The sequence below is a fragment of the Tupaia chinensis genome, unplaced genomic scaffold (assembly GCF_000334495.1).
Source record: "Tupaia chinensis unplaced genomic scaffold, TupChi_1.0 Scaffold140095_1, whole genome shotgun sequence".
Lineage (NCBI taxonomy): Eukaryota > Metazoa > Chordata > Mammalia > Scandentia > Tupaiidae > Tupaia > Tupaia belangeri.
The window spans coordinates 736,096-751,543 of record NW_006199974.1 but is presented as its reverse complement, the minus strand read 5'-3'; the positions used below and the strand labels follow the sequence as shown (position 1 = coordinate 751,543).

At 41.4% G+C, this 15,448-nt stretch overlaps 1 protein-coding gene across 5 annotated transcripts in view; it reads left to right on the top strand.

Annotated features, from left to right (window-relative positions):
• The window catches only part of MCTP1 (multiple C2 and transmembrane domain containing 1), a 418,517-nt gene that overhangs the window by 327,525 nt on the left and 75,544 nt on the right, over positions 1-15,448 (top strand). For all 5 annotated transcript variants that reach the window (XM_027765984.1, XM_006162512.3, XM_027765986.1 and 2 more), the window contains one exon: positions 1,458-1,511. In XM_027765984.1, coding sequence (XP_027621785.1) covers positions 1,458-1,511 — 54 coding nt within the window. The remainder of the gene's footprint in view (positions 1-1,457; positions 1,512-15,448) is intronic.

Here is a 15,448-nt window from a genome sequence, read left to right as displayed (position 1 = left end):
GCCCTGCCCCCCTGTTTTTTTTTTTTTTTCTTGCTTTCTGTCTCTCTGTCTCTCTGTCTTTTTGGCAAGTGCATGTACCCTATAACAAAAACCTCTCAAAAAAAAATTTGCTGAGCATAATTCTATTGAGTTTATTCAAAGATAGATACCCAAACTGGATTAGGAAAAGAAAAAAAAAAGAGTACCATAAAAATTTAGATATTATGCGAAATGTCCTTAGTATTGGTAAGCTAGAACTTACCAGAATAAACCACCCTCACTAAGGTTTTCAAATTTTTGATTTCCATGGAGTGCATATTTGTATGTTTGTGTATGTGTGCAAAACCATAAAAAAAAACCCTAAAATGGAGTTAAGTTCCATCCTTAATGCCTACAGTTATGTATAGGTCAAGGCAAAGGAAAATGATCTAGCAACTCCAAAATGACTATTCCATTCTGCTGAGGTGGCAACAAGGGGCCTTTTTTTTTTTATTTTTTTTTTTTCCGGAGAGGTTTTTGCTATAGGGCACATGTGCTCTCCAGAAAGAGAGACAGAAAGGCAGAAAGTGAGAAATCACCCCCCAGGTGGATGGTCATGCCTCAATCCCTTCTCCTCCATTCTCCTCTCGGGATCTTGGGCATGCACTCACATGTACCTGGCGTGAGTTTAAGCCACCAGGTCCAGGACTCGAACCATAATCAATTACATGGGAGTTCAGTGACATAGCCATTACGCTAACTGCTGGTCCCAAAGGGGCCATTTTTTAAAAGTACATGCCTGTATATCCACCTACATGAGCTATACACATATGATTATAGATTACATTTCTAATTTTCTTTTAATAACACCCATTCTTAAAATATAATCTTCGTAAAAAAAAAAATCGCAGCTAATTAAAATGAGAGTTTCAAGTAATCCCCAAAATCAAAAAGGAATGGAGACAGTCAAGACTTGACATTTATACCTATGAGTTAAAATTTGAGCCAGAAAGGAGACTGCTAGTGTTTGACCATAGACCACCAGCATGAATCAATTAGCAAACGTAGTGCTGTACCTTAGGATTTGGTGAAGAGTACATTAGAATAGCAGAGATGCTTCATGCATTGTTATCTAGCTCCAAATTTAAAGTGTCTGGTTAATATAGACAGTGGAATAGACAGAGAGGAAATTTCCTATATAAAGCATCCCCCAAATTAATGTGGGTTTACCTGATACATATTTCAAATTCTTTAAGTTGTCATAAAACATTTCACAAGAACATGGTTCCCCTGGCTGGGAGAAATTCGGTATTCACTTCCCTGCTTGTAATCAATTAAAGGCACAGCCTTGTCCTAATCACTTATCTCTAGATCACATATTCGTGCTCAGTACATCTGTTTCAAATGTTAATAAAGTTTTCATTTCCAAAAGGTTCGAAATGACAGAACAAAATTCTGTCCTTTAAAAGCACAAAAACGACTTGTGTTTCTGTCTGCAGGTAGTGGAGGACATGCTAGAGGACGAGGAAGAAGAAGATGACAAAGATGACAAGGTAATTATCTTTCCCAGCACTTGGGTACCTGGGGATGGGGAAACGTAGACATGACACTGTTTTCACAGACAGTTAAAAAAGGAGTTGAAGTGTTTGAGTCCAGAAAATTGGACAGTGCTGTTTATCATCCTAACAATGCCACTGCATGTTGCAAAGAGGAAGAGAGGGCTATAAATCCTCTTTGCTTTTGTCCAGAGCTGGGTCAAATATTTTTCTGCCAGGAACAAAAAAATAATTCAGCTTGTCTGGAACTTGATAGCTCTCGTGAAGATAACGGCAGTGACAACTGTTTTTGAAGGGCAAAAATTTGTCCTATCTTGAGTGTTACAAATCGGGCTACACTTTGGGGGAAAGGGGAATGAAAAAAATAGCAGCCTCCACAGTTGAACATGGATAGTGTCATCTATAATTTTCAAACAATTGCTCAGCAAAAGCGCTTACATGTGCAGGGTGCTCTGTGGGACACTTAAATAACCCCAGTGTCTGCTGCCCTTGCCTAGGTTTGTATTGGCCCGTGGCTCCCAGGTTAGGAAAACCTATTCGGAGTTCATATTTCAATTGCTGGTTGGCTTGAGGATAGTGACCACAGTGAAAAACTGTTTCTGGAGCTGCTTGAATTGGTTGTTCCCTGGGGAGAGGGGACAACTAGAGGGAAGAAATTAGAATGGCCTTCACCACTGCAGCAGTGGCAGGGGTTGGGGGAACAGCTTTCTATGGCAAGGAGAACGGTGATTCTGTTACATCCTCAACTCTGGGCATCTCTAGACCTAACCTCTAAAAAGTCCTAGGGAGATATTGGGAGACAGAATAGAGAAAGTTATTAATTATTTCCACATAGTTCAGCATATAAAGTCAGATTTTGACCTTCACCAGACTCTGACTTCTGTTATAGTAAAGCAATGAAAGATTTTGAAGAAAGGAGCAAAACAATGTATCTTAATTTATGCCCTTGACCTTTGATTCCAGTGGAGATGTACAGTTATATCCCAGTGTAAGAATTTGTGTGCTGAAAGCAAGCATTATAAATGTCAAAAAAAAAAACCCACAGTTAACCTCACAAATAATTTTTTTCTTGACTAATATTCAGTGTTTGCAGGAAAATGGGAACGCACACATATACACACTTTCTCCTAATGTTATTTCAAACATTTTTAAATTGATAGAGCTATTGTGTGAAATTTTTCTTCTGTACATCATTTAGTCATTAACGACATCATCAAACATAAACTAACAAAATCTCCTTCCTGCAAAAACACATATGTGCTTGTTTTTAATGTTAAATAACACAAGCATACACTTCTGGCAATAAATGGTATGATTTATTGTTAAGGTCAGTTGTCGAGCTGTAGAGAGCTTGTATTTTAACTCAACATGCCAGCTCTGAATCATCATTTCTCTGCTGATAAACACTGAGCTGCCATCCATTTATGGCCATTTTCCCTGGCTTGTTGCTGCTTTATTATTAAAGCCACCATAAAGATCCATCCCAGCAGCAGGCGTTGCCCCAGAAATGTTAATAAATGGAAGCCCTGAGTGAAGTCTAGTACTTCAATGTTCCTGCTTGAAGTCAACCTGTATATTTTTAGCCAGTTTGGTGATATTCTATACCTCTAATTTCCCCTTTTTATGGTCATTTTTTAATACAAAGGGAGATAGGCGTGGGAAACAAATAGACACACCTGGTTAACCAGCTCACCAAAACATAGATGTCAAGTAGAGCATGCAGGGTGGAAACACCGCCAGATCTCTGGAGTAGCGGCTATTATAATGTAGTATTTGGTTGTCTGAAATTGACACCCTGCACCTAACACATTTCCAGATCTGGTTACCAAAGTTGACTGAAAACGAGTGCTTAAATTACTGTGTGAATTCAACCTTATTCTTCTGTACAAGATCTGACAAACAGTGTGTTTTCCACGTGAAAGGATTGTGAGCCGTTGTTCATATATCCAGCTCTTCGAGTGATTCTGTTTTTACTCATAATTTAATTAATAACACAAAAAGCCATATCTGATCAAAATTGAAAACCTCAAATGTCATCATTTACCATAGACTGTAGTCCTTGCATAGTAGAGGGAAGTGTCTTAGAGTGGACATCTTGAAATAGAAACATTTTTACTACAAGAGGACTTCATAAAATTCATGGAAAATGGAATTAAGGTATGAGTTTTATTTTGGGGGCAAAAATATTTTGAAATTGGGACCAGCAGTTGGCATAATGGCTATGTCGCCAGACTCTCATGTAGTCGACTGTGGTTCAAGTCCTGGACCTGGTGGCTTAAACTCAGGCCAGGCGCATGTGCGTGCATGCCCAAGATCCTCAAGAGGAGAATGGAAAAGGGATTGTGGCATGGCTATACCCCCTCTTCCTGGGGGTTGATTTCTCTCTTTCTGTCTGTCTCTCTCTCTCTGTCTTTCTGGTGAGCACACATGCTCCATATCAAAAGAAAAGGAAAAACCCTTAGCAAAAGAAAAGAAAAACCCTCTCCAATATATATATAGAAAGAAAGAAACACACACACACACACTCACACTAATTTTCCATGAACTTTTTGAAGGCCCCTGATAGAAGAAATGGAACTGTGGAAGGTTCCTGCAAGTTTCCATTTACCAGCTTCTGTCTTTTGACTAGCTCTCACAGCAGTAAATGTTGTAAGTCTTGGCTATCAGTATGTCTGAGTGGGAGAAGGGTAATTTCCTACTTTAAAAATTCATTGGTTCCTCTATTTAAAGTGTGTGTATGGAGTCATGCGTAATGGAATTTCATGAGAAAACAAATGTGTTTTTCACCATGCGAGCAGGTACTGACCTCTACCTCTCATTATTTCTCTGTTTTCTCATATGGTATAATAGTGAGGTCAGGTCAATGGGTCCTCTTATAGGATAAAAGTAGAAAAGATTAATAAATGTGCCAAAGCCTCACTTTAATTGAACCTGAAGCATATGTTGCAAGTATGTAAAATATGTCCCAGATGTTTTGCCAGGACCAGTGTCTTGGCTTTCCCTGATTACCACAAGGCAGCTATTAGTCCTATAACCTTTGGACTTGGGGGTAAAGGGGGTATTACGTGGCACAGAATGAGAGCACCTGTTTTCCATTCCGCAAAGACCCCTGGCAGGCTGTGCCTAAGCCTATCCATATGTTTTCACTTAGCAGATTGTTGGGCGATTATGAAAAGTGTCTTTCTTTAGAGCCAGCACTGATATTAGTCACTCACAATGAAAGGGCAAGTCATTGGCTACTTGACAAGGTCCGCGTGGGCATAAACTGAAGCCCTTTATTCCATTGGACCTTGGAGCACTTTCCCTTGGAATAATCATATACACAGCAAAGACACAGTATAAGAAGTGGAAGCAGACACAGATTATAATTACTTAGCATAATGGCTTGGAAATCGCCTTTCTTTAGCGTGGACTTGAACACCTGGGAAGACCTTGGCTAAAGTTGGTTGAAGCTAAATCATGATTTACCTGGATCCTCACATTGTGAAGTTTTTCTAGATTATGGGCTTTTAAGTATTTTTTTTCTTGAGTTTTTCCTTTTTATTAAAAGAGCTGATCATTATTCAGGTGAGGGTTTGTGATCCACAGACTTATTCTTCATGCTAAAACCCATTGTCCACATTCGCTTAAATCTAAAGTGAGGTGGCTTCTCTCTTAATCCAATTCCCTGGTTTTCACAAAGGCAGAGAATAGGGGTCTTAAATGGTGAGTCTTAGTTAGGAATCACTGACTTGTTAATATTTTCACTTATCTGCATTACGTAGCAGCAGTATGTTAAGCTGTCCTGCAGATGACATTTTTCCTGAATTAAATGTTAGAAAGACATCACACTGCGTTCTCAGTTCCCTTTGTTGTAGCTCTTTCTCTCCACCATCAACCACGAAGTCACAGTTTGATCTGATTTTTGACCTGACACCAAATCCCGCCTTGGTGGTTAATAGACTATTTTAGCAAATAAGGCTTAGCTAAATGACTTAGGTGGAACTATCAACAAGCCATATAATAGTGTTTTCACCGTGTTATATGTAATAATACAGCGGTCAATCTGCATAATCTGGACATCTAATTAATGAAGATCAGCTTTCCTTTTGTAGCTTAAAAAGTTTAGGCATGTTTCCCAAGGCGCATCCATTCTACCCTGGTAATCAGATCCAGCTGTGGTATCAGGAAGCAGAAGATAGAATGCAGGTTTTCTTGGGAAAAGCATGGATTCAGATGCATGGCATTCTAGTAATGTTTATTGATAAAAGATATTAAAACGTTCAGGCACTTATGCTTACATTGCTTCTCCTTTTTCTTCAACCGTTCTATCAAGGTTATTGTGTTTCATGATAACTAGATGAAATGAATGAAACATTTGAGTTACTTCAAAATACACCGATTGCTTTACTTCTTGTAATCTGTGTTTTCTGGTCTGATTCTCCAGCTAAACATGTTTATAATATACCCAAGATTCATACGTCTCTGCATTTCAAATCAACCGGAGTGGGGGTGGTAAAAAAGAGATTACTGAGTGATAGGAGAGCAGATTCTAATCTGACCAAATAGCATTTTCCAGTTATGTTCAGTGAAATAACTGCATGGTGGGGGAAACAAATCAAGGCTTTGGAGAAAGGCGGGAAGAGAAGGGACAAGGAAAAGGAATTGTTTTTTTAAAAAATCTAAATCACATTTAACTGGAGGGCCATTGTGTCCACTTATCCACTTTCTATTGCTGCAGAACAAATTACCACCATCTTAGAGGCTTAACACTCTCATTTTTTAGTTCTCTGTTCACCAGGTCAGATGTCTGACACTGCTCAGCTGGGTTCTATGTTTAAGGCCTCACACTCAAGGTATCAGTCAAGGCTGAGTCCTCATGTGGAAGCTTTTCTGAGGAATACACTGCCACACTCAGGCAGGTTGTTGTAGAATTCAGTTCCTAGGGCCCAGCTGGGGATGTGGCGATTAAGCTATGACTTGTTGTGCAGTTGGAGTCCTGGATCTGGTGGCTTGGACAAGAATCTGGCACATATGCATGCATGCCTAAAAGTCTTTTTTTTTTCTTTTTGAGAGGTTTTTGCTACAGGGCATGTGCGCTCACCAGAAAGACATAGAGATAAAGCGAGAAATCACCCCCCAGAGGGGAAAGGAAGCTGCAATACCTTCTCCTCCATTCTCCTCTCAGGATCTTGGGCATGTACGCACACACGCCCTGTGTGAGTTTAAGTCACCAGGTCTGGGACTCGAACCACAGTTGACTACATGGGAGTTCAGCGACATAACCATTATGCTAACTGCTGGTCCCATGCCTAAAATTCTGAAAGGAGTGGAAATGGAGAAGAGATTTGTGGTGTGACCATCCCCCATAGGGCGCCTTCTCCCTTTCTCCCTCTCTCATTCTGTCTCTCTCTAGCAAGCACAGGTACCCTCAGGCAAAAACAAAAACAAAAACAAAAAACAAAACAGAGAAACAAGAATTCAGTTTCTTGGAGACCTGAAATTCTTGTTTTCTAGTTGATGTTCCTCTGCTAGTGGCCACTTTCCACGACCCTTTCCACCTCTAAACCCAACAGGAAGATTCTCTCTTGGGCTGAATGTCTTCCACACTTCAAATCCCTTTCTTTAGGAGAAAGCCAGTCCTTTTAGGAACCTAGTTGATTTGTCCAGGCCCACCAGAGTCAATGTCCCTTTCTTAAAGGCAACTGTGCCATGTAGCATCACTCTATCATGGGAATGACTGTCCTGCCATATTCCTAAATCCACCTCCATACACATAGTGGGAAAGTGTACACTTAGATCTGGGAACGTAGGTGGTCATTTTTGTAGGGAATTCTACAGCCATCAAGACATCCCCAGGCTCTTGAGTAAAAATGGAGTAATTTTTGTATTCCTTGGATGTATCTATTGCTAAGCTGTGACTCAACTATCCTACAATAAACAAATGAGAAAAAACTGCCTGCCTAGACATATGCTTTCTAAGATTATAGGAACATCTTACACCACAGTTATAAACTCTCGAGTGTGTTTTACAATTGTAGGGCAACATATCTCTTATGTTTGTTATCTGATTTTAATCTGGTGAAGGGAATGGTTGAGCAGGCAGAAGCCCTGATCAGCTATTTCTATCCCCTATTGTCTCTCTAGGGAAAAGAATAAATAAACATAAAACTAGCAGAAAGTAGGGAAGGATCCACATTTCCTTGAGGATCTGTTGGTGCTTAGACTCACTGAGCTGATAGACCACTGACTCTGAGTTTATAGAAATACTCTCTACTTTATCTAGAATTTCAACATTAGGATAGGATATTGGTGCAGTACTAATGAACTAATAAAGTTCTGCAAGGTTGACCCACTTGGGAGGGCTCCCAGTTTGTTTTCAGAGACATCTCTGAATAGGTTGTCTTGAGCCCATGATTTGAAGCTGGCTGGGACTTGGGGTGGATTGAAATATAGGAATTCTATTGGTGATGCTCTGCCTCTATCTCCCTCACTCATGGAAGAAGAAAATATGTATGTATATACATATATGAATCACAGCAACATTAAAACTGGGTCCGCTGGTGGTGTTATGGTTAAGGCAGCTGGATCCCTCATGGCTGACTGCCCAGTTGGAGTCCCAGACCTGATGGCTTGAAAAACACTCCAGGCATGTGTGCATGTGTGCCCAAAATCCCGAAAGGAGAGGTGGAGGAGAGGAGATTGTAGCCAACCCCTCTCGGAGGAGGTACTTTTTCACTTTCTCCCCCACCCCAACTCCGTGAGTGCATGCACCATACAGGAAATTACAAAGAAAAAAAAATGGGGGTAGTCAAGATTCAATCTAGTTCAACGACTTAATTTTAAAATGAGGAAACTGTCTCAGCCACGTATCAATGAATTACCAAGGGTGATGCAGATGACAAGGGGAAGAGCTGGACAATGTTCAGGTTTCTCGACTTCGCATTTGGCATCCTCACTTTTTTCAAGACTAGGTGTTCTGGGAGGAGAAGGGTGGTTCTTAAGTATGTGTTCTTAAGTATCTAGGTAGTACAGTGAAGGAACATGCCTTTGTTGGTACAAGAGGGGCTACTTATTTCCAGGTTTTCTCTTCTTCTCACTGTTCCTGACATCCAGCCTTTTCCCACCATACTGGCTAGAGGTGAGTGTTAGACAGAATAATATAAAAAATGTCTATGTTCTAATGCCTGGAACCTGCAAATATGTCACACTACATGGCAATGAGGAATTCAGGTAGTAGATAGGATGAAAGCTGCTAATCAACTGACCTTAGAATGGGGAGATTGTATTAGAGGAGCGGATTATAATCATAAGTGTCCTTAAAAGTAGAAGGGGCCATGAGAGCAGATGGCGCCTGTCAGTGCTTGTGTCTTGCCATGGCCAAGATCGAGGCTTGGGACCTCACACCAAAGAGGAAAAGCTGCTGAAACAACCAGGCCATCTGAAAGTGGAGCTCTCAGGACCAGCAGTTAGTATAATGGCTATGTCGCTGGACTCCCACGTAGTCGACTGCGGTTCAAGTCCCAGACCTGGTGGCTTAAACTCACGCCGGGCACATGTGCATGCGTGCCCATGATCCCAAGAGGAGAATGGAAGAGAAGGGATTGCGGAGTGGCCATCCTCCCTGGGGGTGATTTCTCAATTTCTGTCTCTCTGTCTCTCTCTGTCTGTTTGGCGAGTGCATGTGCCCTATAGCAAAAGCCCCCCCCCAAAAAAAAAGGAAATTGGAGCTCTCAAAGTTGTGCATTGCCAAAGTGACAGATGTTGCAGGGTCCAAGCTTCCCAAGGGGCAAGCTGTCCACAATTTGTTGCCCCTGTTCTCACTGTCATTAACAAAACTCAGAAGAGAACCTCAAAATGTTCTACAAGGGAAGGAAATACAAGTCCTAGGGCCCAACAGGAGGCTTAGTGGTTAAGGCACTGGACTCCCATGTGGATGACTGTGGTTTGAATCCCAGACCTGGCAACCTGAAACTCATGCTAGACATGTGTGTGCCCAAAATCCCAGAGGAGAATAGAAGAGAAGGGATTGTATTGTGGCCATCCCTCCTGGGGTTGGGGGGAGAGTTCTCACTTTCTGTCTTTCTGTCTCTCATTGTCTTTCTGGTGAGCGCACATGTCAGCAAAAATCTCTCTCTCAAAAAAAAAAAAATAGTAAGTTAATTAAATAAAAAAGAAGAAGAAAGGAAGAAAAAATACAAGTCCTGCAGCTGCAGCTCAAGAAAGCCCATGCCTGCTCCACAGGCTCAATAAGCATGATGAGAGCCTGAAGGCCAAAAACAGCCTTGGAAGGAGCAGCTGTTGCCCCTCAGGAAATCACGGTCAAGGACTGAGCTTTGCAGTCAATAAAACACAAACAGGCTTGGGAGGAGGCACTACTGCTGGCTTAGAAGAGAGGAAAATGGTCACAAGTCAAGAAAATGTGGGCAGGCTCTCGAAGCCGGAAAGGGCAAGGAAAAGGATTCTCTCTTAGAGTCTCCAGAAAGAAATGGAGCTCTGCTGTCATCTTCATTTTATCCCAGTGAGACCCACTTCAGAATTCTGAACTATAGAACCAAAAGACAATAAATTTGTGTGTTTTAAGCCAGTAAGATTATGGTAACTCATTACATCAACGATAGGAAACATACCGCCACCTTCCGACTGTATTTTCTTCTTCTTCTTCCTCCTCTTCCTCTTCTTTTTAATTTGCCAGAGGGAACTTGTGTTTGCTGGAGAGAGAGAGTGGGGGGGGGAGCGCTGGGGGAGAAGTACCTTCCTTTGGGCATAGTGATGCTGTCCTTCTCCCTGGTCACACTGCAATCCCTTTTCCTCCATCTCTCCCTACTTTTCCTTGAGAAACATGAACCTGTCATGTCTCTCAAGCAGACAGGTCCAGGACTCAGACTGTATGGCTGGCCCAGTGAGATTCAGCTACCTTAGTCATCAGCCCACAGACGGGTCCCCAATGGCATTCTCTGTACTTCTCCAAAAATACATTTAGATAGCTGGCCCCATAGCTTTGTGGTTTTGGGAGACAGGCCCTTTATGGCCAACCACAATTCAAAGCCTGGACCTGGTAGCGTAGCTTGAAAGACATGGTGTGTGTGTGTGTGTGTGTGTGTGTGTGTGTGTGCATGTGCACACATGCATGTGTGCTCACCTAAAGTCCCAACAGGATGGAGAAATGGAGGAGAAGGGATTATAGTGTGACCATGCTCCATTGGAAGGTGCTTTCTCCCTTTCCCTATTTCTCTCTTTCTCTCTGTCTCTGTGTCTCTGGACAGTACACATACCCTCTGGCAATTAAAAGCAAAGACTACATTTTAAAGCACTAGATCTGCGCTCCTAATTTTCTTATTCATTTAGTCCTTCTCTTGTACATAATTATTGCTATTCAGTTCTTTATTCAACCTGGAAACTAAAAACAGTATGTAACAAAGCAAATATTTTATCCAAATTGCCTTAATTTTTATTTCAGGAAAGCTTGAAAACTGAGAGTGAGTTACTTCCCACCTCTCATGTGGTGGTGTGCTTTCCTGTTGAGGAGCCCGTATTATTAATTGGTGAGTGGAGCAGCAAGTCATGGCTAACTTCCTTCTTCAACAGAAGGATTTCACCTCCTCACATGGAATTAATTCCAGTCCTAAAAATAGTTTCCTCCTACGAACCTCCAGGGCAGTGGGTATTTGCCATGTTTCGGCCACAGAGCCTTTAAGAACCTAGGGAAAGTTACAGACTTTCTCCCCAGAAGAAACCACACACATGCAAGCATACATGCACTTTCTCATACCACTATTTTTTGCCATGAAAATTGAATTCTATTCCAGAAACGCTAAAGTAGCTTTACCATAGGCGGATGCCACCACGCCCCAGAAATGCTAAAGTAGCTTTATAAACTCATCTCTCTATTGCTCCTACCGTCTTGACATGAAGGCCTAATTTCTTAAATATGTGACGTAAGTGAAAATTTTGCAAGTAAAAATAATGTCTAACAGTTCAAAAGTGAACTTCCACAGGAAGGCTGATTCGTGACTTGATTTTGTTATCGTGGATTGGTTTTTGACAAAGCAGTGAGCTTTGTTAGCATGTACATTCATTTGACACTGGCTTTTCAGTTTCATGGCAAGAACTGTTGGAAATACAGACTTAGCAAAAGAAAATAATAAAATGGGAGCTATAGTGATGTATTCAATGAGGGCTAGGCATATTGAGAATTCCTAGAATTCTGTAAAATTATTGTTAAATTCATATTGTGTTGCTGAGATTATCTTTTGAAATGTCTGCATCACCAATGCCTCATCATTTTAAAAAAAGATGAAATATTTGTGGTTTCATGGTATGGTTATTGGAGACAGAATTAGCCCTCAAAGAGTTACCTGGTGCTTCCAGCAGCTGGTGGGTTTTTACCTGTAAACAAATTGACCAGCTTTGTCACTCCCTGATTGACTCTACAAAAAAATCGCTTCTCTAGGCTTGGAGTGTTTAGATCGCTGTCTGCCACCAATGTGCTCTTCCAGCATGGCAGTTGGGCTCAAAGAATGGAAATGGGAAGATTTACCTGGATAATTTGGTGAGAATATTCATCAAGTAAAGCAGACTGTGAATGGACTTTTTCTTGGGTTATTCTGAGAGTTAGTTTCCTTTGTTTAAAAAAAAAAAAAAAGAAAAAGAAAACAGAACTTTCATTTGAGGGTCAATCAAATATTTCAAGACAGGTCTTCTGGAAAGCTAGTTAACTTTTGTATTGCAGCTGTGAACTTCCTCTTCTACTCCCCTGTCTTGACAAAAACTCTTGAAATAGCAGTGTGTCAGCCTTGGCTCTCAGGAGGTTGACGACACTCGTAGAAATAGACACGATTTTTTCAGGATTGCTGGCAGAGTCGTTGACACCGGCTGACACTAGAGCATGTTGAGATGAGAAGCATGTTTCTTCACCAAAGCAGCACAACCAGATGTGTTGCCAAGCATCACAGATGCTCTCTCTGAGCCCAGAGTGCCAAGATTTTGATTCCGCCTGAAAGTTTGTTTGGCAAAGAAATTCTTCACCATGTTAAAGACATTGACTCTGCAGATTCTAAAAGGAGATCACTAGGTAAAAATTCTTCCTTGATTCTAAGACCTTGCCAACAGGAGTTGGCTACGCAAATGGGGGTATCTATTTTCATTAAGTTACACGTAAAGGGAAATATTAAAGTGTCAGAAATTCTGTAGTGTTGGAGTCATTTGATGAGGATAGAACCTGAAAAAAAATGCATGGATTCCCCCAAAATATTTCCAGTGGTATATGAGTTCTTTCTCTCGATGACATGATTCACTCATTTAAAACCTGTTCTAATACAAGTCTTTGTTTATTGGGGCAAACCCAAAGCCAGGTAAAGTCCTAGTCTTTAAAACTAGTGGTGTTTTTTTATATGAAGTAAAAGATCCTCAATATCTCACAGATTTTCAGAGCAGGCAGTCTGAGGTACTCCTTCAATTTTACTGGTTCTGTGCTTTCATTGGCCAGAATCTTGCCACACAAGAACTTTTACAGTGGTTATGTTCTATCTCTCCACAACTGGTATAAAACCAACAACATGAGAATTTCATAGTACTTTCTTTTCTTTGAAATGTTACAGCTTAAGCTATATCCAGAACACAGGGAGTGTTTTATTAAATTCTTATGTACAAAAAATTATCCTGGAGGTCTTAACATGGGAATGATGATGTTACCTGTCTTTTTATGTTTGATAGCATCCGTGGCAGATTGCACGATGTTCAAAATATACTGATGTCACACTTGGCATGTGACTCACTTTGGCTGACACATGCCACTTACAAGGAGAGGGTTAAGATTACCCTTCACTTTGCCATCTCTCTTTACCTTCTGCAATGAAGCTGGACCTGTCCACCTATGAGCTACCTATCAGCCTGAGTCCTGGAATTAAGATCACATGGAGTCAGGGACCAGCAGTTGGCCTAATGGCTATGTCGCTGGACTCCCATGTAGTCAACTGTTGTTCGAGTCCCAGACCTGGTGGCTTAAACTCACACCAGGCAAGTGTGCATGTGTACCCAAGATCCCAAGAGGAGAATGGAGGAGAAGGGATTGCAGCATGGCCATGCTCCCTGGGGGGTGATTTCTCTCTTTCTGTCTCTCTGTCTCTTTCTGTCATTCTGGCGAGTGCCTGCACCCTATAACAAAGAACTCTCAAAAAAAAAAAAAAAAAAGATCACATGGAGCCAATCCATGTCATTGAGTGGTGCGAGCAAAGAACACACCTTGGTTTTCATAAGTCTCTAAAATATTGAGTGCTTTGTTACTGCAGCATAATTTAGTTTAGGCTGATAAGTACTTATCCTATCCCATAACACTTTGTGTGAAGTATGTCTTAGTGTTATAATTTGACCTAGGAATTTCTTACAAGAATAATGAAAGTCTTAGAAAGGAAGTTAGTTTTTCTAAATTCAATAAAAGTTAACAGAAAAAGTTAAACAACTGAACTTTAAAACTCTAGTCTCTTGGAACCAGCAGATGGTGTAATGGTTATGTCACTGAACTCCCACATAGTCTACAGCGGTTCGAGTCCCAGACCCACCAGGCACATGTAATACATGCCCAAAATCCTGAGAGGAGAATAGAGGAGGAGGGATTGCAGTGTGGCCATCTCCCCTCTGCGGTGATTTCTTGGTTTCTGTCTCTCTGTCTCTCTGGTGAGTACATGTCCACTAGAGCAAAATCTGTAGTCTGTCTGCCTCCAAGGCCCAGCATGTTTTACATAACCAACTCTCTAAAACTTACTGACGTAAAATAATAATTTTCCATTCTCTTTCACTGTTCAATGAGTGGATGGTTTGCTTGGACAGCTCTTTGCCCAAATCTCTCATGTGTTTCTAGTCAGGTCCCTGGGGGCTGCAGCCCTCTGAAGGCTCAACTAGTCTAGACATTCAAGATAGCTTAGTTGTATGACTGGCAGTTGTTGCTAGTTTCTCATACTATGGCAGCTTGGTTCTGAGGGCGAGAATTCAAAACCAAATTTTTCAAGAGACCCTGGATTTCCCACGTGACCTAGCCTTGGAAATCCCAGAGTGTCATTTTTTATTACATTATTAGCCCTGCCCAGATTCACAGAGATGGACATTCATTCTAATTCTCGATAAGGAGTATCAGGTAATAGTTCATAAAAACCTGTGGGATGGGAGATATTATGTGGCCATTTTAGGAAATAAAATCAACCACAATTTCCAAAGAGCACAAGCTTCTCATAGATGCAGTATATAGCATGAAGGAATCAGGAACCTATTGTGTACGGTGATCGTCTCTTTATCTAGGATGTTATCAGCACATAGTGCTGGGTGAGGTAATCTGAAAGACTAAACAAGCATGGCACCTTCAATATATGATCAAGCACTCCCACCATTCTGTGTATCACCAAGGAGAAGGATCTTAGTATGCAGTAGAAATATCTACACTTCCATGTTTATTGCAGCACTATTAATAATCACCAAGGTATACAATCAACAGAAGTGTCTTTAATCAGATGAATATATAATAAAAATGTGCATGTGCACACACACACACACACACACACACACACACACACAGAGGAATATTATTCAGTCGTTAAAAAGAATGAAGGCCCAGACACTGTGGTACAGCAGCAGCACAGTGCCCTGAAAGGCTGGAAGCCACATGACTTATAGCAAGTTCAGATCCCTGGGTCAGCCTGAAAACCGAGTGTACAGGGAACCAGCAGTTAGCGTAATGGTTATGTTGCTGGACTCCCACGTAGTCTACCGTGGTTTGTGTCCCGGACCCAGTGACTTGAAATTCACACCAGGCACGTGTGTGTGCGTGCCCAAGATCCCAAGAGGAGAATGGAGGAGAAGGGATTGCAGTGTGACCATCCCCCTTGGGGGGGGTGTGATTTCTCGCTTTCTGTCTCTATGTCTCTCTCTGTCTGTCTGGCGAGCACACGTGCCCTATAGCGAAA